This window comes from Anser anser (genome assembly GCF_964211835.1).
Source record: "Anser anser genome assembly, chromosome: 3".
NCBI classification, from domain to species: Eukaryota; Metazoa; Chordata; class Aves; order Anseriformes; family Anatidae; genus Anser; species Anser anser.
The window spans coordinates 117,017,714-117,041,775 of NC_139722.1; the positions used below are offsets into that span (position 1 = coordinate 117,017,714).

General features: G+C 41.9%; 2 protein-coding genes across 3 annotated transcripts in view; both read left to right on the forward strand.

Moving 5' to 3' along the window:
- Positions 1-14,296, forward strand: part of PAPOLG (poly(A) polymerase gamma) — a gene marked incomplete at its 3' end in the record, with an annotated part of 40,433 nt that extends 26,137 nt beyond the window's left edge. The window contains exon 24 of one of the 2 annotated variants that reach the window (XR_014581873.1): positions 227-2,064. Of the gene's footprint in view, positions 1-226; positions 2,065-14,277 lie in introns of those variants that run through there. The other variant, XM_083829721.1, reaches the window with a different exon arrangement.
- Positions 9,198-24,062, forward strand: part of REL (REL proto-oncogene, NF-kB subunit) — a 33,009-nt gene continuing 18,144 nt past the window's right edge. Inside the window, exons 1-4 of the mRNA XM_083829730.1 lie at positions 9,198-9,358; positions 14,278-14,420; positions 17,353-17,501; positions 21,884-21,975. Of these exons, the coding sequence (XP_083685856.1) occupies positions 9,352-9,358; positions 14,278-14,420; positions 17,353-17,501; positions 21,884-21,975 (391 nt within the window). The 5' untranslated portion in view covers positions 9,198-9,351. The remainder of the gene's footprint in view (positions 9,359-14,277; positions 14,421-17,352; positions 17,502-21,883; positions 21,976-24,062) is intronic.

The following is a 24,062-nucleotide window of genomic DNA, read 5'->3' on the forward strand; positions in this document are numbered from 1 at the left end:
TGGTATCTTTTGCAAAAGCTGAAGGGTTTGGGCCACAGGCTTATGAATCGGGGAGGATATCACAAAAGAGAACTGGACAGGCTTGTTAGAGAACAGTAGCTCACAGAGTGGCTATGGTCGCTATTAAGGGGAGATGAAAAAACAACTTAGTCTTTTAAGTAGTGGCCACTCTCTTGTTTATTGTTTTCGTAAATCGTAATCAGTTTGGTTTCCTTTATCACTTTAGGAGGTTCTTGCTACCACCTTCATCCCTGGCACACTTGGGTCCTTCTCCTTTCTCCTGGCTGCACACCTGAGCTTCATTGTTTGTGGTGAATCAACTAAGTATAGCTAAGTAGTCAAACAATCTGATGAAGGGAACAAAAATAACATTTATCTACACCTGGTTTTTGTTATTTCATATTAATTACAAGGATGTTTATGAGGTGGGGTTGTTGACCACACAAATACACAGGTTGTTCATAGTGCGTATAAGCTGGGAGAAACTGTAATTGCTATGCTAAATATAATTTATTCTGTGGTTCCATTCAGCTATGCATTTAATTTTATTTTTCCACTCTTCTAGGGGCACTGGTAAACATTCTTCTAAGCAGGGATAGTAATGATGAGACAGTAATTGTCTGAGTAAATTATTCCAGTGGCCTTCTTTTTTCACTTCCAGCATTTCTGGTGTCCTCTGGCATCAGGACAGAAGCATATGTGAGTCCTGAGCTATGTAAATGAAAAGTTCTCTGCATTACAATTAAAAACATGTCAGGTCACATGGCTTCCACTTGACCAGTTACAGCAGTGCTGTTTTGCAAATAAGGTTTTAACTGTGTTGCAAGTGTAAAGTCCTGAACTGACCAAGTCTGTAGTAACTGGGTCACCAGCCACCGAGGTTTGTGTGATGTAGATCCTAGGAGTATTTGCAGAAGCAAAAGTTCTAGAATTTCATAGCTGCGCCACTTTTTATGTTGACATTGAAACTTAATGGTGCACATTCAGAAAGCAGAAATAATGCTGTATGTAACATAAATATATAAAAGGAATATAAACTTTTGTTTTTAAAATTACAACTACTAAATGATGGGTTTTGAAGGACACAAATTATTTCGGGTGTACTTGTTAATGGGCTTTTTGCACACTGTGAGCATTGGTGTTGCCTGCTGTTGGGGAAGGAATTAGCAGTAGTGTGACAGAGCTCAGGGCCCTAAAGTAACCATTGTGCCTCAGGAATAATCACCATGAAACAAAAAAGAACAGTTCCTGGCCTATGGAGCTGATTGCTAAGTATATTAAAGAGTGAATACAATATATACTTCTTGTGCAATAGGCAGCCTAACAGTAGGTAGATAGTATCATATGCGGTTGCCTAAACACATAAGAGATTAGATTGACCATGGTCATTATTTAATGGGGTTGCAGTGCACATGAGGAACTCCAGTCTTAGACCGCTGTGGAGATAGGATGATAAATCTCCTTTCCCCAAACAGCCCTGAAGCTCTAGCACTATGGAAATAGAGTATGAACAGGTGGAAATAATAAAACAAGGTAACACTAGCAATTTACAAGACAGCTGCAGTCATTAATTGCTGTTTTGTTTGATCAAGTTCACGTTTTCAATAATTGTGTTTATCCCAGCTACTGGTCAAATAATGTCAGATAGCAAGCCTACTTAGCAAATACAGATGTCTTCAGTATTGTAACAAATCTTGAGGCTACAGCTAAGTCCAATGAGTACCCCAAATGGGAACCTTATCTGCCCATCACTTTGCTAATTGTTGTGCAAAAGTGCCAAATAGGAAATCTTACTTAGCTTTGTGTAAGTCATATTTTGTATAGATAGAGCTGACCGCATGAAGAGAGAGTCTCTAATCTCTCAAAAGCTTTGAAGTGGTATTAAATCTGAACTGGTCCTCTCATTCTTTTTTTCTTCTTAGAGTAAAAAGTTAACAAAACCGGCTGTTTTTTTTAAAGTAACACACTTTTCAGAGTTTTCAGAGTAGACTTAGATTTGGCTCTCTTAATCTGATTTTGTTTTTCAAACAAATGATTGAGTTTACACAGTATTTTTGTGAATCTACAGAAGTGGGAACTTTGATCTACATTTGTTTTCTGTTAGGCAGATCATTATTTATGCAGGGTTCCTCTAATGGAAACTCCTGGAAGAGGCACTGTCAGCTGTCTTTGGCTACTTTTCGTAGACAAGAGAACTGGAGAGACCACAGAGACTGAAGCTCTCTGCTTGATGCGCCAAGATCTTTATCCTCGCGCTGGAAGAAGCATGAAACCACACGAGTATGACACTGTCAGAAGCAGAGTAAGTGAAATTTACAGGGAACGCAACAGTTTGCACACCCTTTCAGGAAATCTTTACAGTGACCACGAGGGGGCATTTCATCGAGACACCGCAAACCCAACTGTTACTCATGGTCGCTGGGGGAGTGGCCTGTAGGTCCTTAAAGGACGAGCTGTTGTGATGGCAAGGAGTAAGGCCAGCAAAACAATAAGCAGATGCTTCATATTCCTAACACCCCCACCCTTAATTTCTGTTAATATGGGAAGTTGTAGTGCTTATCTTCTAATTGCTTAGGCATAGGCGAAGGAAAACTTGGGCTAGCAGCAACATGTCTCAGACCTCTTGAAGCAGATAATTCAAGAAGTTGATCTTCAGCACTGCTGCCTTTGCTTGCACTCCGGAGTCTCAGTGGAGATGGATCAGAGGTGGAGTTAGGGCATCAGTGGCTCTAGTACACAATTCATCCTTTCTACACCTGCGCGTTAAGGAACTTTTGCATTAAGCAGTTATTTTTTTCATTTCTTTCAAACTTTTTTCAACTTTCTTGGAGCAGGAAGACCTGTTCCTTTAGTTCCTGCAATTAGATGGCAGAAGAAGCTTGTGGTCCCAATTTTCCCTTCATTTGGTTGTGTTGTTTCCATTCAACAGGCTATGTGTCTGTCTTTTTTTACTGCATGGGGCAAAGAATCTTAGTTCTGTCGCACAATACATATTGATAAAAAAAAAGATATTTCAAAGAATTTTTGTTTTCCCTGGCTTATTGCTCCTTTTAATCAAAAATAAGTCACAAGATTGATAAGTACATTTTCTATTCACGTAGAAGAAACTACTTCTTCCAGGCATCTAAAAAATCTGAAAATGCTGAGTTGTGTGGTGGCTTACACATTTACTATACCTAAAGCACAATAATACTTCAGCCTGAAAAGCCTGAGGGTGTTGTTTTTATCAATATTAACATTTGTGAGTGGAATTGCTATGCAGATAAACTGGTACTTACAGCCATGTATTTGATATGAGAGAGAGAGGCTAACCACTATGTTGATTACACAAAAGATGTAGAACTCTTTCCTAAATGTCCTAAAAGCAAAATTAACGAGTCATGTAGCAACTGCCAAACGAAGAACACAAACAGCAGAACCCATCGCTGCTCTGTGCCAGAGCACGAGGGGCTTCAGCATTGTGGTTTAGAAAGCTCAGATAAAAAGTGTAGCCTTACTAGAATGCTGGCCTTTCAGCAAATATAAATTTTACTTTATTGCAGCATGCTAGTAATTTGGATGTACGTGCACATACAAAGTCCATACAGGCACTGTTGAGACTGACTATTCAAATGGGGTGAAGCAGCGGTGCTGACTGTGGCTTACTCACAGCTACTGACGGTAAGACTTTGCATGGGGAGGTGGCAGTATGACACAGCCCCGGGCCATTTGTAAAAGGGGCTAGTGCACGTCCAGATAAGGTGAGTAGCTGGCCAATCTACAGACTGATTGTAGATACGTTTTGCATAAGTAGGAGGACTTTATGCATAAATTTACTTCCAAAAGATGTTATGAGTTTATGTTCAGAATGGTGTCACTTTCTGTGAGTCCTGGTTGTATACAATGCGTGAGTCATTGGGCTTAAAAAACTTAAAAATAAAGCGTGTAGGACTTCAAATTAAAAGGAGATGTATCTAGAGGGGCTGTACTGAAACAATATGCATTTTTCTTATTCTGGCTGCAGATTTGGCCTTCTGAAACTGATGCTAGGTAGCCTACACTCCTTGCAAGCCCTAAGGAAAAAGGGAAGGCTTGTAATAAAATTTTGGTTGAGTGATTGTTATCCGCTGTAGGTGGATCCCGTGCTTAAAGGCTGGCGGGTATATGGTGGGGTTTGGGGGAGCAGGAGAATTAATATGAGCGTATGTTGCCTATTTTTTCTTGGTATGTGGTTTTCATGTTATGACTGAGGTAATATAATAGCCTCTTGCTGCCAAAGGGACGATTCCCATTCTCCTTCCTGCCTCCTTATTTTTTGTGTCTGTAGCTAGAGTAATTCCATTGCTTCTCATTGCACCAGCAATAGTAACCTGACTCAGGGAGCTAATCTATTTGAAAAAAAAAAATCCTTCTGGGCAGAAAAAGGTTCTTTTCTGCTAATTTGGCTCCTTGTGCTTAGTCCGAGCTCATCTCTTCCCTAAGCCCCCTCACTACAGTACTACTGCATCAGATGAATCCTAATTGTGGCAAGAAGTAGTCTGCAGTAGGACTGTCCATTTCAGAGGCCACTCCATCATCTTCACTGTAACTTAAGGCTTTTATGTAGCACACTGGAGGAAGAAAGCATTCCTCTTTTTTTCCTTTACTTGCAAACAAACAGGAAAGGTTTTTCTTTACTACTACCCCACAGAAACTCCCAACTTGTAATACATGTTCTCATCATTACGATGGGGAGAAAGGAATAGGAAACACTTCAGAGGGTTGCGGGAGAAGGTGCCTGAAAACTTGTGCTCTGAAAGCTAATTCTGGGAAAGAAGGATTGTGAGTAAGAAGTTTCAGGGGGATTTATTAATTTCCCAAGCAAAGGATACATTGTTCTGTGAAGCTAGCACTCTGTCAGGAAGCTAGCGCTAAAGCTCACATCTCTATCTTGTTTCAAGGCCAGCCTTGGTGCCACCCCATTCCTTTTTGCTGGCACAGTCATTTCTGTGATTGTTTTTCTGCTGGTCCAGTTGTTACTGAGCCAGTTCCATAGACAATCTTTTTATTTCCCCCGGGTTGTTTTTAAGCAAGCTTCCCGTATGGTCAAATAAGTGCTTGCAACAGCATAAGAGCACACATGGATGAGTTGCCTGGAGGTAAAGAGAGAAGGGGGAGGGGGAGGAGTGAGGACTGTTTTTCTGATACCAGCACAGTCCAAAGTATTGATGGAACTGAAGCCTAATTGTGTTCGGTGCTTGCCTACAATCAGCAGTTCACCCCTTGAAGAAGTTGCATCATAAGTGTATGAGATAGAGGGTAGGAGCGAGGAAGTGTCTTCTGTTTTCTGTTGGGGAAGTTGAGGCTCAGAGAATTAAACAACTTGCCTAAGAGTAGAAAGGCTGACTTGCCAAGAGCCAGATTCCAGTCTCCTGAATCACAGCCTTGTGCCTTATCCACAAGACCAACCTTTCCCTTGTAGCATTTCCTTTCTCTCCACCCTGTTTTGAGAGGAGGCATGGTAGCATTGTTCTGTGTCAAACAAACTCAAAGCATGATACAGGAATGCTCCAGCAGAAGGGCTTGAACAACCTGTGAGTTTATCATTAATCTGAAAGCCAGGACTTTTCTTGGAACGGCTCCTGTGTTAGAACCTTGCTCGGCAGGACCAATAACCACAAAAGCTTTAACTTTCAAAAGGTCTGCTGGTGTTTAAATAAAAGGCTTTTGAGATTAAATAAATAAATAAATAACTTCAAACAGAAGCTTTTCTTAAGGCACAGGGGATTGGAAATTGCTGATTAGGGGAGTGTGTGAGAACTGAAATGCAATGGGCTAGAAAACAGAACTTCTAACTTTGTTCCATAAGGAGAGAAGTGATTAAAAAAAAAATCTTATTTTTATTCGTAGTACAGTGTGTCTTAGTTCTAGAACAAGGTTCTCCTAGTACCTTAATGCCTGCTTGGTTGCTTAATCAGGCCAGTGACAAGTGGCTTATCTTTGATCTCAGTCAGATAGCTGGGAACAGGAAATAAAGACTTAACAGTTTGCCTTATGCCGCTTTCATACCACAGCAGGCTTTAGCAGACTTTATTGGTCAATGCCTGTGCTAAGCACCACTAAAGAGCCATCATCCTAGGCTTGACAAATACCATGTCAAACACCCTGTTGTCCTTTGCTATAGGAGTAGGTTGAATTGGTTTTTCCTCCACCCTGTCCTTTTCTCTTGTTGCTGCCCTGTGATGTTCTCTGCCAGAGCAAGGAGTCTAAGCAAGAAGATTTCTTCCAGCAACCTCGGTGTTCACAGTGCTAGCACGGCAGCCAGTGAAAAGCAAGAGGGAGGACTTGTCTTTGGACTTGATAATTGGAGAAAAGTGGGATCTTAAAACACTTGCTTTAACTGGAAGACAGGAAGTGAAGTACTGGATCAAACTGGTCTAAGAATTCTGGTATCTCGCCTCTGGCTATAGCCAAAGCCAGCTGACAAAAATAATAGTGGTGCACCTGGCTTTTGTTATGCAATGTTACAGGAGGGGAATTCCGTCCTCTTTGTGAAGATCTGCATATGCCCAAAGTTATGACATGTTCCTACGCTTCATGTCAGTTGCTGACCAGGTTTCTGTAATTGCCAGTACTATACTGCAATGCTCTAGTTCACATCACTCTCATGGGATGATTCCTGTGCCATAAACTTATATTGAGGCAGAAAAAAACTGCATACGAGGTGGTCACAGGAACAGAGGGATCTGTCTATATACTTTCATGACTTTTGAGTAGGGCTTCCTATTAATTTGGTTAGGATTTTGCCTTTTAGCATCGAAGGCTTCTCTTGCTGTAGAACTTTCCCCTAGTTTAGGAACATAAGCATATTACAAAACAGCTGTGCTGGGTTAGACTAAGGGTTCGTTTTCGCCTGGTATTGTGTTCTTCCCTATGCATCTACTTACAGCTATACTGGAGAGAGAAAAACGGGCAAGAAGATGTTGATTTCGTTCACCCTGTCCTTTCTCTGGTCACTTTGTTCAGTGACTTCTTGAAACAAATCTCATCTATTATGTATTCAGATGATAGGTTCATGGATCTCACAGAGTGAAACACTTCCTATGGTTTCATTAAAGGCTATTTTCACTTTAGGGAAAGAGTAGGGATAGAATTAAAGTTTTTTGGATGCTGTATGAAATGCACCCCTCTCAACTTTAAAAATAAAAAATTCAAGCCACAGTTTGTACCATAGACACTAGTGTCTATGTTAGACATTTCCTTAATTTCTAAAATACAGTCTTAAGGTTTATCTTTGAGTAGCCTGTTCCTACAGGCCTTAACAGATGCAGTTCAAAAGAACTGGGGAAAAATATGGAATTTTTATTGATGTTTTACTCATAACAGATAGTCATATTGCCTGGAATATTGCCCTTAATTTCACATCAGCTTTGACCATGTAGCATACCGTAACATTTTCCTTAAGAAGAAATGAGTAGACACTTTTGTTCTGAGCTACAGTTCCCCAGGTGCCTCAGTCCCTGCCTATTCAGCAGCGTCACGGGCTGGAGAAATAGGCAGGAGCCAGAGATGTAAGCAGTAGTTAGGGAAGCACCTACGTTTGTTCTTCCTGAAGGCTGCAGCTTACTGTCTGAAACGTAGCAAACTGGGCTGAATATAAGAAAGGAAAAACGTTTAGTCTCTTCGTACACCTGTGCTGACAACTGGCTTTGCATAATAAACCAGAACCCCAATCCATGCTCTAGCTCCTGGGTACTGACCTCCCTGGGCTTTTAGATTCAGCTAGCTGTGAGCAGTGTGCTCCTACCCCACACCCCTCCCCTCTCCTTTTGAGAATCCTGTCCAGATCACTCCTGTGACCCACAAGGATGTGTACACTCTCAGTGGGAGCACAGCTCCAGCTGTTCAGCTTTATGAACAGAGGCTTCCCAAACCTGGTGTGTCACAGCCAGGTCTGAATTCAAAAACTGAAGCAACTCCTGGTAGTTAGATCTTCATGGGCCTGATGCATTTGCATGCAGGCACTTAGCGGGGAGAAGTCTGGGTTGTGGGCTTTTGTTTCTTGCTTTGCTATTGCTTTTACAATAGGGCAGCACGAACAGTGAGACAGAGCTCTGAGCACCCTCCTGTGTTAGTGTCCCAGCTCGCTGGCATCTTCTAAGCATCTTGCTGAATATGCAAGAGGAAAGTATCCCTCTCACCTCAACCCCAGCGACCAATGTGAGGAATGTTGTTTGAGGACTCTGGTGGTGTATGCTTTGGGGGTTGTGTGTGTGTGTGTAGGTAAAATCGAAGCTTGATTTAAAATACTACAACCGCTTTCCTGCTTGATTTTGCATCATCAATCATAGGGAATCCAAGAAATCCCTGAAGATGAAGACCTAGTCCTGATTTCTCATAGTTTTAGCGCAGTGGTTTGTATCTTTCATGTTAACAGTGATTTTTTGTGGGAAAGAAGATGAAAAATCATGTTCTGGCACGAAACTAACCCATAAACATAGAATTATTTCAGCATACTACCTAAATATAATTGTGTGTCCGTTCTTCCTTTTAATCTTTAGAGCTAACATCATATGCGTGTAGGTTATCCTGTGTCTCCCTATAGGATTCTTCTGTTTTTATTTTGGTTGTAAATGTGTTAGGGGCATAACAAATCCTGCTTTTAACAACGCCATGAGTGTGTGTTGTGTGCTGTTCTTCACAGGATTTTATAAGCATCCCAAGCTGTATATACAGCTTATAGATAATGTATATATCAAGCTTTATATAATCTCTATAAGCTTATATATATAAGGTATGTATAAGCTCCCAAGCTGTAGAGCTTCTTCAGGGCCTCACTTCCTACGCTCCACCCTGATAATGCATCTATTCAGACGCCAACCTGTGAACATTAATTTAACTGAGGGACAACGAAGGGGCAGAACTAAAGCTATGAAGAAAGATGCTGTTGAGTTGCTGTAGAGCAGAGATCAGGAGTACTGGGAAGCGTTGGGTACCTTCTGTGTAGCGGACTGGGTTACACACGGAGCTGCAGATTACAGAACTGCATATAGGTTAATTCCTATATAGCCCCTTAAAATAAGGGCTGGGGTTTTGGGGTCCCTCCTGGACTGTGGGGTCGGGGTTTTGGGTCCCCCCGGGCTGCGGGGCCGGGTCTTTGGGTCCCCTGGGGCTGAGGGGCCGGGCGGGGCCGGGTGCCGCGGGGGCGGGCGGCGGGGCGGGGGCGGTGCCGGGCCCGGCCGGGAAATTCCCCCTGAAAAGGGCGGCGAGCGGGGCGCGGCTCGGCTCGGCTCGGCTCTGCACAGCACACAGCCGGGCGTCTGGCCGGCCCGACACACAGACCGACGACAGGCAGGCAGACAGGCAGAGGGGGGCCGGAGCGGAGCCGTCAGCATGGCCGGTGAGCGGGGCTGGGGGGCCGCGGGGCGGCGGCGCAGGGGGGGCCCGGCGGGGAGAGGCCGGGGAAGGGAGCGAGCGCCTCAGCCCTGCTGCCCGCCCGGCGGCTCCGGCACGGCCCTGCCTGGGGAGCTGGCTGCGGGCAGGGGGGTTAGCGGCCCCAAAAACGGGGCACCGCGCTCCTAGGCCGCCGGCCCTACAGGCGGTTTTGGTATCAAACCCGTGTCTGCGTAGCTCCTCGAGTAGGGTTAGGGAAGGGGTTGATGAAGAAACGTCGCGGGGATGTTTGGGTCGGCGGCAACAAGGTCTTGTGAGGCCGTTATAGTTCAGGAGGGACCTTGAAAGTCTTAAAAGTGCGTCGTGAAAAAGTTCAGGCGTGAAATAAGCCTGTGGGGCTTGTTTCTGGGGCACGGACGTCGGTAGGCCAGAGCGCGATGCTCAGCAGGGCCCTGCTACATGGGAACTTAGCCCTGAGAACCAGAGGTGTCATAAATGCAAAGTAACGCAGATAAGGCATCTTGTATTGAGTAATTACATCAAAAAGCACAATTAAGTTTCTTTAAACTAAATTAAAACGAATTTGTCATCCTTTCAGAAGGCGTCTCGTAGCTACTTTTCTTAGGGATTTGAGAAGAAAGCAGCGTCAGCCTGGGTGGCGTTAATTAGAGCGGCGCTTCAGGGGAAAGCTGCTCCGTGGCCTCAGCGTTCAGACCCTGTTAGCCCTCACCGACTGTACGTTTTCACTCCTGTCAAGTGTGTGTAGCTGCTATCAACAGAGAGAAAACGAGCGGGTTTGCACGGAGGCTCTCTGTTAAATGTTACACTCTCTTTTACAGCGTCTAAACCAAAGCAGGAGCTAGCACTTTTTTCTTATCTAGAATATATTTTCAATGTAATTAGGAACCAGATAAGGAATTTTTCAGTAGGGGAAGTTCATAACTTCCTGGTACTAGCTGGCTTTTATAGTTGTTTTTTTTTTTTTTCTTTTGGTTGCTGTTCTGTAATATCACACGATGGCAAAGAGGAAGTTTGTGAGTAGTTTTGTCTCTGCTAGAATCTGTGCAGTTTCTGGATTCCTGTGTAGGTTATCGCTTTCTGAAATAACAAGCTGTTTGTGCTCTGATTGAGCCAGATTGTTCTGTAACAAATCTTCCACCATCGTGTCTTTTTGCCTAAACTGTTGCAGGAGGCTGTAAGTATACAGGTTGTCTGCCCTTGCTTTTCAGAAAGGGCTGTCGCTGTGGAGGACGTAAGGTCACCAGTAATATGTGCAGAGCAGCAATACCAAAGTTGAAGGGCAACCCTTGCATCTGTGTTTCGCTGCAGTCACCTGAGATTGTAAGAGTTTCGGTGATACTTTCACATCTTCCACGAAGACCCGCAGCTACTTTGCTTTCGTGCTCTCTGATTGCTGGAGAGTACGTTCACACTCCTAGAAAATCACAGATTACATGGTCCCTCCAGAGCCCCATTCCTTTAGGCAGAGGAGCAAGACACCCATGAGACCGTGATCCTGTTGTCCCTCTGGTGGCAGTGTGTCACAGACACCTTCCTTCTGAATGGCACGAGCTACGTTAAAACTTAAAATTGTCCCAGGTTTTTCATCAGGGAGGGGTCTGATGGAAATGCTTCGATTTTGGGGGGTTGTCTTTTGTTCCTTTTTGTATTGCTTGGAACAGGTTGGAATAAAACAACCTTCTGTTGTTGAACGTGAGTGTAAGTTGGCTGGGCTCTTACTGGCTTATTTTCTCTGCTGATGTAGTTGCGATGGTTGGTTTCCTATATTTCCTTTAAAGTTATTTAGTGAAGTATTCGGAGCATGGAGGAAACAAATGTGTAGGTAATGTGGGTAGCCTTATATATTTCTCTTTCAAAATTGGTGAGAGTTCTTAGACGTGGCTCATTTTGGTCTGACCAACGCTGAAAAGGACAGGTCTGTAGCCCTGTGTGGGAACTGGCAGACCTCTCTGTGTGAGTGTAGGTTGTGAAAGAGTTAAACCAGGCCACTTCACAAGCACGTTGCTCATTTACAGAAATAGGGAACACTGAACAGACCTCCACTTCACTGCAGAGTGCTGATAATACCTCTAGTTCACACAAACACTTGTGTGCGTTTCCTCCCTGCGCAGAACACGATGACAGTGAAAATCACGGGGGAGATGATTATGTGATTCTTAAATGGAGAGAGTGAGAACCAAGATAAAATGAAGTTTAATGTTTAATCTCTGGAGGCTACCATGTCACTGAGCTTTACTTTCCCACAAACACACCTGCTGTTGAGCAGTGGGTTTGCCTTCAATGGTACTTGTTTCAACCACAGTCCCACAGAGATCATCGAGCCTGGAGTTTTAAAATAAAGCGCTGTTAATAGGGGAGAAAAAAGAGGTTCTCTTAAGCAAGCATTAGTAGACCATGAAGGGCAATTGTTGGTTAAAGCAGAAAGGATTAAAGACTTGAAGTGATTCTGTTCTATAGTAATTTGAAACAGAAAGGCTCCAGCTAGTTTGGGCAAATACGTAATGTATGTGGGTGTACTGTGCGTCTGGTTAGCAGCTATGCAAGCGTGTCTATCTCCAAAGGAAGATGATTAGTAGGTACTTTGCTGCAATTTTGTCATTAGAACATCTAAAATGCATTTTTAATTTAGTATACGGATATGCGTCTGTATTTGCGGTGCAGCATTACGTAGAATGGGAAGGTGAGATGCTTCTCTCCTCAGTTACCTGAGGGAAATCGTAGAATGGGAAGATACAGAAATCATAGAATCGTAGAAATGGGAAGCGGGCTGATACGCAGCAGTTGCTTCCCACTGCTGGTGGAAGTTGCCTGGTCCACTGGATTGTCCTGAAAAATATAGTAACGTATGTGAATTTAAGTGTGAAAGTTAAAAAGCCTTACAGTAGTGTGTGGGGCTGGCTTTGTGAGGAGCTCAGACTTCCATCTCCCTCTGAAACCAGCTTGACATCAGCTCTAGGCTTCTTGTTGTTATCTCCCATCGCCCCACCTTTTGCTGGCCCTGCTTATTTTCCAGACAGAGAAAAAACTTACCTACAGGGAAGGTTAGATGAGTTCTGGGAAGTGTCTAGTGAAGTGACCATACTTGTAAGTAACTGGACCTGGAGTGGTGTCTAACATTTATTTAATGTGACGGTTCATGGTTGGCTTTCAGAAACTGATTTAAAATTTTCTAGATGGGAGGTGATCAGATGAGAGAGTGCATTTTGATAAATCGTTAGAAAGGAACGTGTAGAATCCTAAACTGTAGTTCTCAGCTGTTTGCCACCAAATACAGCTTGGACCTGAAACGCATGATGCCTTTTCTAAAAGCATTCCTGTTTTGAAAAGACACGTGCCGTTGAAGACAGCTCCAGCATCAGAGCTGTTTTCATGTACTGCTGCTCCCCAGCTGTCTGTCACTGTGGTACCATACGTTCAAGTAAGACAGGAAACACCTCAGATTTAGTTCTCTCCTTTCATTCTCTACTTCTCTTAATTACTCCATATGTTAAGATATATTTTCCTACTGTGGGGCATGAAATGCTGCAGCACAGGATCGCTTTTGCTATCACCAAATCCTACTCATAAAGTTGAAGCCGTGTGTTTGCAGGCATACCTTGGTCACTATAGGTGCAACAAAACAGAAGGATTTGTTATGGAGCTAGGACTGGAATCCACCTCTTTGCCAAAACTAACATACTACAGACCTTGGGCAAAAGGAAGTAGGAGATCTTTTACCCTTTTAATGCTTTCAATCTATTTAATAACTATTTTGCTTATTATGTTGAATTCTAAGCACTGTTTTCAGTGCTGTGCCACAGGATGTTGCCTGTCATGTTTGTTTCTGATGTTCACAAACCTTGCCTGAGTAGGATGCTATTATACAATGACAAAGAGCTCGGTAGACATTTCTATAAGCTATGTTCTTCTGATCATGCAGAACCACGATGATTCAACCTCTACAATATTTACTTACTCTCCGCTATTTGTTTTTCACATGCCATCCCACTATTGTCACTGCTTGATTGACTATCCTGTTTGATGTTCTCAGTAAGATATATTGTATAGCTTGTAACTATCTTGGCAATAAGACATAGCTTTAAAAGTACTGATACTCTTGGTAAGGTGATGTCTTTCTAAACCCTCCAATGAGGAGTTCTGCTTCTCATTCTTGTCTATATCTCATGTTTCCTGAAAAACTCTTTCTGACGACTGCCCAGTAGCTTTCAGTAAGGTTTTGTGTTCTGGAGAGATACTGCAACTAGAAGCTGGCCCTGTGGGAGGTGGGCAGCTCAAGTTGTAGAATTCAATACAAGCAATCAGGTGTTTTCTGAGCCCACGGCGATGGTATTCAAACCAGTAGTTTTTTTTTTTTTTTGGCACAATTTGCATAGTTTCTGCTTCACTATAATAGTAACTAAATCAATCAATTCTGAGGAAACCTCTTCCCTTTCAGAGGGCATTCAAGCAAGCATAGTACTGATGGTACCTGTACTTTGAGAGGATAACCATTCCTAAAAGCATGTGGTTATTAAAAATATCAACCATCCCCTTGAAATAATGTCTTCTGTTGTATAAAATCCTCTTTCATCAGACACACAGTCTCTAAAAGCTAAAACAAGCTAAGTTCTAAGTGAGATGGAGGGGAGTCCTTCCTGTTAATTATTTACATGGCACTGATACTTGTGTACTTCATTTGAAGTCTGTTCTCCCACTCACTCCCATCCCTCTTCAGTCATGTGCATGCACGTTAAAATAAAATAAAAAATATATTGTCCAAGAAGGCAGATCAAAGTGGGCAATATGAATCAAAGAATCTAGATCTTCTAATCCTCTTGTAGCACCTAAGCATATAGCCTTCCTTCTGCCGCTTTTTAAGCTCTACTGTATAGAAGCACTGAAAATGTTGTGTTTTATTTTTTTAAGGTGGCCCTGAGCCCTACATTGAAATATTTGAACAACCCAGGCAAAGGGGCATGCGTTTCAGATACAAATGTGAGGGAAGATCAGCAGGCAGCATTCCAGGAGAACACAGTACTGAAAACAACAAGACATTCCCTTCTATACAGGTAAGAAATACTACTTTTCTCCATAAGTTACCAGTGCCTGTATTTACATTGTGCTGTAGCTATGTGTTGACGTTGGTGCAGTAAATAAAATGCTTTTTATTACATGTTCTGTTATTTTTTCCTTGGCTTGCAAATGTGATTGCAACAGAGTGGAAAAAGAGTTCTTTGCTCCTCATTAAAGATTTTGTCATTAAAGATTTTGTTCCAATTTAGCGGAAAAGAAGAAGGTGTAGTCATTGGTAACGAAGTGCCTGTAGAGAGGGAACTCACTGAAGTTACTCATTGTCTGGGAATCATTCGCTATTAGCTTTTTCTGTGTCTACATTTGTTCTGGTTTCTTAGTTGTGATTTGGGCTTTTTTTTTTAACTACTTGGGTTGTAATATGAATTCTGGGAGTGCTTTGAAGGAGGTTGTCTGCATACAAAATCTGACAAGACTGGTCTAGCTGTTGGGCACAATGTGAAAGAAGATACTTTGTACAAGCGAGCAAACTAAGAAGGTGCCTTGCAGCTGGTGGATTGGTGATTGGGCTCTGCAAAAGACTGCCATGAAGTATGTGAAGTCAGAAGGGGTACAGAATTTAAAAAGGAGCTGAAAAAGGGGAATTATGTGGTTAGAACACCTGCAATGAAAACTAACTGGGTGGTTGCATTATGGATAGGTTGGGAAATTCAGAATGAAGGGATTCAGACTAGTCCTAACAGCTTTGATCAAAGCAAGGACAAAGACATGGACAGTAGAGGTAGAATGGAAGCACTTGGTCAGTAGCTTTCATATCTGGGACAAAGGAATGTCAGAGACCTGGACTAGTAGTGTAAAATAGAAGAATTTCTGGTCTCCTGTTTGATGTTTAAATTGAAAGAGATCAAGGAAATACTATTAATCTGGAGAAAGTCTTTTAGAAATGAGATTAGAAGAGAAAGCTCAAATATAAATGGGAAGTAAGGAGTGCTTGCCATCTTGAAGTACATTATTATAATGCAATATTGAAAAAAAAAAAAAAGCGGAGCCAAGATGGAGTCTCTGGAATCACAGCAGTAAAAGAACAGATACAGTGGATGTGATATCTGAGAAGTATGAAATGTTTTAAGTTGAGGCATAAAATTTCCTTCAGAGGAGGGAGAGTTTGAGAAAGATGGTATTGGCGGTCATGTGCTGAGCAGCAGAGATCCTCTACTAGGTAAAGCAACTGTGCTGCTGTGGAAGCTGGTCTTGCCCTGAAGGCAGAATTACTACAGGAAGAAGCAGACAAGAAGGACCCCTTTTTACTATTACAGTGCTGGAGTTGGTTAAGGAATGCAGAAAATAGTTCCTTGTTCAGTTGGTGAAGTGCAGAACGAACAAGCTGGCGAGATCTCTGTGTGTGCTGGCAAAAATAAATAACTTTGACAGACTCTCACCCTGAGGCCGTGTCAGGACGCAAGTTGACTGGGCAGTATGAGCCCTCGATTCCTCTCAGCGTGTGCTGTGATGCACATGAAAGTCAGCCAGAAAACCCAAAGGGAAGATGGGACTTGATTGGTGACTGTGCAATCCTGGCATATTTTGTTCTTTTCTAAAGGTGACTGTTAATGACAGAGCTGATGGATACTGATAGCAGGTGATTTCTAGGTGAATTCCTGCCTCCTTGAAGCCTGTAGGAGGCTTTAATGCTGATTAGCTGCTGGGGGAGGCCCCTCCAGAGATGGAAACCTCAATGAGGATGAGATTAAATTTCATGGTGTGGTTGAGATGAACATCAAGGAGGAACCGGAGAATCAAAGTGGCTCAATCATGCTTCAAGTTCAAGGGACTAGATGTGCAATGAGGGAGAAATGATGTAATATTTGAAGAAACAGAAGAGTGATGGAAGTTTTATTTAAGGGCAAACAGTGGTGTACATGAATGCCAAGAAAGGGGCCTAATTGGAGGCAGAAGAAGCTGACAGATGGTGGAAGTTAGAAGAGCGTAGGTCAAATCAAAGGTTGAAGTGTTGATTGAAAAGCATGTGATGGATCCCTGAGTCTCCTTGGAGGAGGAAAGAAAAGGCTGAAGGAGGGAAGGAACAGCTAGTTATAGGACAGGGGAAGTGGAGGAGGAGAGCACGCCTCTGCACAAACATGTACTGGTGTGAATCTCGTATTTGCTTTCAAGTTGTTACGCTCTAAACAATTTAGGCCAAACTGTTTTTTAGACTCACCCGCGCAACCCTTGCTGACTTCACTGGTAGCCATCAGCACGAGGGAAGACTTCTACGCACCTGAGAGATGTGTGTTGAATTAGTCTGATGACTTCTGTGAAGGCCCCCTAGTAGGAGCTTGAGAGTTCAGTGCCCCTCTACTTGAACATAAGACTGAGTATTCATCTAAGAATTAAGAAAAAAAGACTTCATGGGGGCTTATGTCCATGTTGCAACCGCTAAGATCTTCATTTGCTACTTAGTGGTCCAAGCACAGGTAATAAGGTTATCCCTGAGGCTCTAGGAGCTTCTTCCTGGGATCTAGCTCTTTGGAGCTAGACCTGTCCTTTTAATAAGCATTTGTGTGTGGTCACCTAGGCAGGATTTTGTATCTTTCATTGTAAGTGTAGATATGGTAAAGAAATGTGTCCTGTTATGCTTGGTCTTACAGCATTACAAGCTGTTTTACTCTCAGTTCTAAGTTTCTATAGCTTACGTATTACCTTTTGGCTTTCTGCACAGGGTTGAAATAGGTAAGATATGCTTTAAGAAAGAATAATAAATTCACAAATGTTTTGCCAAACAGCTGGTTTTCAGTGTGAAATGAACAGAACTGAAGTAGATTGAACAAAAATTCTGAATGGTCTAGGATAATTTCTTAGCAGTGGTGTTTCTTCCATAGGATATTTTAGGATGAAATGTATTTTCTCTTCCATGTTGGGACTTTCCTAGACCTAATATCTAAAGTCTAGAAAATATCTCACTTTTTGTAGATTCTGAATTATTTTGGAAAAGTCAAAATAAGAACTACATTGGTAACAAAGAATGAACCCTACAAGCCACACCCTCATGACCTGGTTGGAAAAGACTGCAGAGATGGCTACTACGAAGCAGAGTTTGGGCCAGAACGGCGAGTCCTGTCGTGAGTAGTGGTGTTGCTTGGGAATTTGATTAACCGTGCAAGTGATATGCTAATCTTATGTTTTAAAACTCTTGAGTAGTGATTAAGAGGGCAGTTAGTGTGTTGTCTTTGCTGAAGCCTCGAATCCGTCTCAGATAAGGCAACTTTCTCTTAGAAGTATTTCCTTCTTTTTCAATGTTTCACACACTCATCTTTTGTCCCCTTTGCCCTTCTTTTGCTTTCATTCTCCCAGTGTCTGTCTCCTTTTTCTTTCTCCCACTTGTTTGCTTTTCAGTCTGGTTCAGTAGCGCTTCTCACTCCTGAGCTTGATATTCTTCTCCTTCAGTGTGCAAAAATGATAAATTGTTAACGACAACATTAGAATTAGCGCTTCCCTAGATTTAGGGAAGTTCATGTCTTCTGCAGGAACTCTAGTTAGACTTTCTGGAAACCAGTGGAGAAAGTTTGTAGTGACTGAATATCACGTCATTTAGATGATGGTGGTTGTGACACATCTAGAAATGTGTTGGCAGTTGTCACTGTTGTTGCTGTTTGTTAATTTTGGTGGGGGTTTTGTTTGTTTGTTTTGGGCTGCTTTTTTTTTTTTTTTTTGAGTAAAAGAATAGATTCTGCTCAGGCTTAGTTTTGTAGAGCAAGCATGCCAGAGAAGGATCTAATTCTGGAGGCAGTAAGGAGAATTCAGGCTTCGTATAGTATGTGTTTCTCAGTGCTGTTCAGAGGGTTATTAGGAGTATTTCAAGTACAATTGTATGTGGTGGTGTTCCCTGCAAGTCTACCAAGTCTAACAGAATAAAATAAAAGCAGAGTAAACTGCAACAACTGTAGACTGATTATTGCCATTGAGGAGATTTTAGAATTGACAAGCTGTTTGTGGTTCACAGCTTGCAACGTGGTAGATTTGGAAGTAGGCTAATGCTATGAGGTAAACATAACTGAGCTGGGAAGAAAGTAAGGTAAATATTTCAGTGTATAAGTAGCTTTACTTACTGCTCTCAGTCTGATGTGATTTGGTTGATGTTAGTGAAATCACTGCGTTTTTATGTGGGTTTAGTCAGTAGAACACTATTAAAGAAACAAACTGAAGACACGGTCTGTTTGATGATGACAATTGCCTGATGGTGAAATAAACAGTTCTAAAAGTGGAGATATTTCTTCAACATACAGCTCAGGCTCAAGTGATCATGAATGTACACAGCAAATGTATTCAGGTGACACATAACGTGCTGGCTGTACGGTCTTCTGCTCTTACAGATGCAAAAGATTTTAGTAGCTTTTTGTTTCTAGGTCTGTTTACAATGTTCTCCTATTGATAAATGGTAGAAAAGGATTAGTAAGTGTCATTTTTCTATTTTTTTTCCACCATAATACCTCTCTAGAAAGGTAGAGCTGTCCCTTCAGGCACTTACCTCCCATTTTGATTGTTGTAACCTCATCCTGATCAGCCTCCCTGCAGAGTTCCCTTTACCTTGTCTAAAAGGCAGTTGTAGACATCTTAATCTGGTAAGGGGCCTCCCGCCTTCCTCTGACCATCCATTCACCAGCTTCCCCTTTGTCTTCTCAAATCAAGCTTCGTCACCCAGGGTCAAAGAATGTCTGCTGTTGTAGCCCATCCCACTTCCTGCTCTCATCTCTGTGGCTTCTGATCTGAAGCAAAAAAGCCTGATTGCCTAACACCTTTTCTGGCAATCACCAGGCACAGGAAGACACTGTTGATTGTTTTTCCTCTTGGCGTTTTGTTGCACAAGGTTAAGCCTGCAGAGATTCTGTTCCTGAATCTATTAGCTGTAGGATGTGATACCAAAAAGCACTGGCATGCTTTGCAAATATTTATTTGTAAATTGTAATTTCATTTCCATTATATGCACGCATCAAATCCTGTTCTTTGACATAATGCTGTGCTTCCATTTCTTTTAAGGCGTTAGTGATTGTTTGAAATCATGAAATCCATGAATTCTTCTCAATATCCTTAGGTTATAGGCCTCCTAGTTTCTTACAGAATGGTGTCTGGGCTACTTTCCCTTTACTGATAATACACAACTGTGAGCTTCAATTGAGCTTGAAATCCGAGATTCTGATGAGAAGAGGCTCTAAATATTCTCTTTGAAATGTTTCCAGCATTGGTACACTCATTTTTTTTAACAAATCATTGGTTACTTTAAGATGAAAGAACAGCATGATCCATAATTGGATCTGGATGTTTAAAGTCGTTTTCCTTTTTGTGGCTGGTGACTCAGTGTCCACATTCTTCCCTTCAAGTCCATGTTGGAGAAAAGCCTCGCACAATACCAGTGAGCAGGAGATGTCCTCTCTCGGTAGTGGTTCTGGCTGTGTGCTCCTGCTGAGCATCTCAAACAGAGCAAAAATCCCAATTACTTCTGTGTAACTGGAATTATTAATCCCAGATTTGGGGCTGGTCTGAGCAATTACTCTGCACTCCACTTATTTAACTATCCCCACGTAGCTGCAGTTGGACACAGTCTTCTGTTCTTCCTGCTGTATAATGATCGTGGTACTGCTGCCTAAACTTGATCAGAGCCCTCCGTGGCCCAGCTGTCAAGGCAGAAGTACAAATGTTGAGTCCATGTGACTGCCTGTATACTAAAATTTTTACTTCCTAGTTCTCACTCTCTCTACATGGATGATATCATAGGTGATTTTTTTTCCAAGTGCCTTTCATTTTTTCTCTCTCTTCCTACTTCTCCCTCTCTTCTCGTTATCTTGCTTGCTTCCTGTCAGCTCGCGCTGATGTGAAACCCCGCAGGCTTCCTGAGGTTCTCGACGGTTTCTTTTCTGACCCAGCCCTCCCTTCAGCGATAGTTAAAGAGACACTTTCACTGTGACAGAGCATGTTTTAGAAAACGTTTGTCATCTGAGAGTTATGGGGCACTTAAAAGTCTCGTTTCTCGCCCTGAGAGGTTTCATTCACAATGGCTGAAAGGCGCAGAGTCAAGGCTGTCAGTCCTTGCGTGGCTGGACGCAGCTTTCTCAAGTCCAGTTCTGCATTTGTGCTCCATGATGTCTGCCACTTGCAGGGGACTACTGGAGAGTCTGGCACTACCAGGTGGCAGTCTGGGGCTGTAGCATGGAAGCAGGTCTGTTCACGGGTGTGAAGTGTGCTTCACACTGAATTAGTAGAATAAAGTGGGTATTTGGGGAAAAAAAAAAAAAGTTTTGTGTGCCATGATCGAGCCCTGAAGGAGTAGTCCCTACAAATAGGATTGCTTGCCAAGGTATGCTACAAACCTCCCATGTCACTAGCCACAACATGAAGTCCAGGTGCTTCACTGAGCTGTGACATGCTAGTGTGGTTTAGTTTCTTTTGGGTCACTCTATCAAGTTGGAAGGGAAGCTTATGCATTCCTCTACAGTACAGATTCTGGAAGTGGAGTCTGATAGCAGAGGATGTGGGAACCTCTGAACAGAGCACATTGGGCACAGGCGAGGGGCTTTAGGGGAATTAAAATTAGTGTCACGCTTGGATAGTCTTGGTTAGAGCAGGGAAACATAAGACTACCCCTGAGAGTTGTGGGAGGAAGGATTTAGATGGATTACGGTGTTTTTTAGGCATAACCAAAAAACCAAAGTTAAAAACTTTTGTGGCATTTCAAAGTAAGGGAAATTGCCAGTTCTGGAGAAAGATCATCAGAGCCTACTGGCACAGTTTATCTTCTGAGCTTATTGTAACATTATGAAACATGGATTTATTTATTTTTAATTTATATATACATGTATTTTTTCTTTTTCTTTCTTTCTTTTTTTTTTTTTATACTTCCTGCTTTACATCCACTCAGCTTTGATGATGTCATGGTTTTTCCATGTGGGAAAGAGTCAGCTCGCCTGGGACTCCCCCCACCTCCTGCATCGGGGTGACCTGCACTTTTATGCAAATAAGGAAGAGCTGCAGCTCTTCAGAACCTTTCCATAACTACATGAGATTTCAAAACCTGTTTTTACTTGTTTTAAAAACCTTTAAAATAGTGTTCAAGATTTATATTCCCTGATAAAACCAGGAGCACACATTTTTAACTAGTGCACACTAGCAGGTTTATTGATTACAAAAATAGTTTTCACTTTCAATTACACAAGACTGAATATTTAAACTTTAATCACTGGGTTTACTGCAGAGTAACAATTCTTAATATAGAAATATATATTCCTCTTTAGGATTTTAGTTTGGTATTTTTCTATTCTGTTTCTGCTCTTTTTTTTTAGAAAAACTGCATCCCTGCTTTTCAGACCTGTTACAACTTTCTCAAAATAAACATTTTCTTTCATTTCTTATAGCATATATTATCACAGTATTGTTCAACAGCAAATAATTTATTCACTCTTCTACACTGAGGATTTTATTACTTTGTGAAATCCCTCCATATGTGCTTCAGTTTTCAGAATTTGGGCATTCAGTGTGTGAAGAAGAGAGACCTGAAAGAATCAATTTCCTTACGAATCTCGAAGAAGATCAACCCTTTTAATGGTGAGTAGAGCTTATCTGGTTGGTTGAAAGGAAAGTTCTCTTTTCAAGGATGTTACTGTTTTGGTTGGTTGGTTTATTTTTGTCCTGCTTTTGCTTCTGTGGTGGAGCAATGGGTTGCTGTTTTTTTTTTTTTTTTTCCCCAATTTTTATATTTTTTGAGAAACACTCTTCCCTTTCTGTGCCCCTCCTAGTCTTTCCTCACTGGCATCACATTATGAATCTATTTGGATAGCTGCCTTTTTTTGTCCCTCCCACCCTGCAGATAGGGTGCTATCTGCAGGAGAGGTGCAGATGCTGCTCCTTGCTTGATTTTACAGCATGGGAGCTGGTACAGGCAATAAGGAAATCCACAGCAGTACTGATTTCAGTCAAGTTAGGGGCAAGTTGTGCTGCTACAGAACCACACCTGTAGGGACCTACCCACAGGCTGTAGTTTTACATGATAGCTGATCTGACCTAGCTGTGGGCTGCTCTCAAAAGGCGTCATCCTGCCCTTCCCTCCATCCCTGGTCACACACTCCTACCACTTCCCTCACATCAAATAGAGAAGCCGTGTGGCTACATGGTGAACAGACTCAGCAAGATGCTCCAATGGAAAACCAACTTGCAAAAAAAAAAAGTTTTCCCTCAGATCAACTTGCTGAACCAATGCATCTTACAGCCACATGATTGGTAAATCAATGCACAGAATTCTGTTCTTGCTCCTGGTCATCCTGTAGAGAAAGGTTTCTTTGACATCTGAATTCACTGCACAGAAGTGCAATCTTCTTCAGGATTGTACTATGTAAAGTACGATTTACACCTTTCAATTTCTCCACATTCTTGTCAAAATACTTCAGCTGATGGTATGAACATCTTGTACTTGTGTATTGTAGTTACAAGAAAAAGTATGTTTTATGTCAGTAATCGTTTTAAGGAGTTTCAAAACTAAAACATGCATGCATTAGGAAAAAAACACATCCCAGACCCTTTAACTTCCTCATTCTGAAGCCAATGCACACAATGATACAATTGCTAAATAAATAACCTCTTGCAAACATAGCACCATTAACACTGCTGACACATTGAACTTCTACTGATCAAGAATGATGAAGAGTTTTTAAAACCTCAAAGGCCCCCAGTTTTTGACTGCCTATTTAAAATAAAAATCATTTAGGCTAACAGTAAGTTCATACTGTTACCTCAAAATTGTATTGCTTCAATGCTGACTTTCTTATTAATAGTCTTCCCTAATTATAGAATTTAAGAAATTGTGTAAAGGAAGCTGTGGACTCTTCTTTTGCTTCTCTGGTACCAAGCACCAATAGTGCCTCTGAGAAGAAGGCATTATTACAAATGCAGTTATGTATTTGCTTAGGTGTGGCAAAAACCTGGAGATTTTTCAAACCCTTTTCAATACCCACAGAAGTCATGCTAAATTCAGGTAAGGCCCTTGTTGGAGAGTTGGGAGCTAGATTTCCAGCTAGCTTCAAAATACATACTTTGCTTTTGTCCTGAACAGGGCAAAAAGAAATGTGCTGAACTCACTGCAGGATGAGAAATGTTCTAGACTATTTTCTTTCAGAACAGCTGTTTGTAGTCAGGCTAATAGTCCATCAAAACCATAACCTAGTTCTGATAATTTACACACAACAGCATGTTTTAAAATTAGTCCTTCAACACAATTTAAAGAGTATAAAGTAGTGTTTTATTTACTGTTATCTTAACTCAGCCAGCTCTACCTTGATTTTGAACCAAAAAAAGAGGAACGCTTCTGTTCAGCCCTCTTGGCTTGCTCTGTTTTACTCCATAAGTAAAAAATGAGTTGACATTTTCTCTTGATGTTGTGCAGTAAAAGAACATGATAAAATCCTTTTATGTAGGTGTATTTCACCAAAGAAGCTTTAGCAATCACATAGAGTTCTTAGTGCTGCTCAGCGTAACAGAGTAAAGACATGTTTAAAATAATTTGAGAGTAGACTCTTGCAGTGGTTGGCACATAACTCCAAGTTCACTAATCGTTTTGGGGCAATTGCAACTGGTTGCACTTGGTAGCATCGGATCTTGGGCTCCTCTCTGCCCGACCAACAGCAGGGAGACCTGCCCTG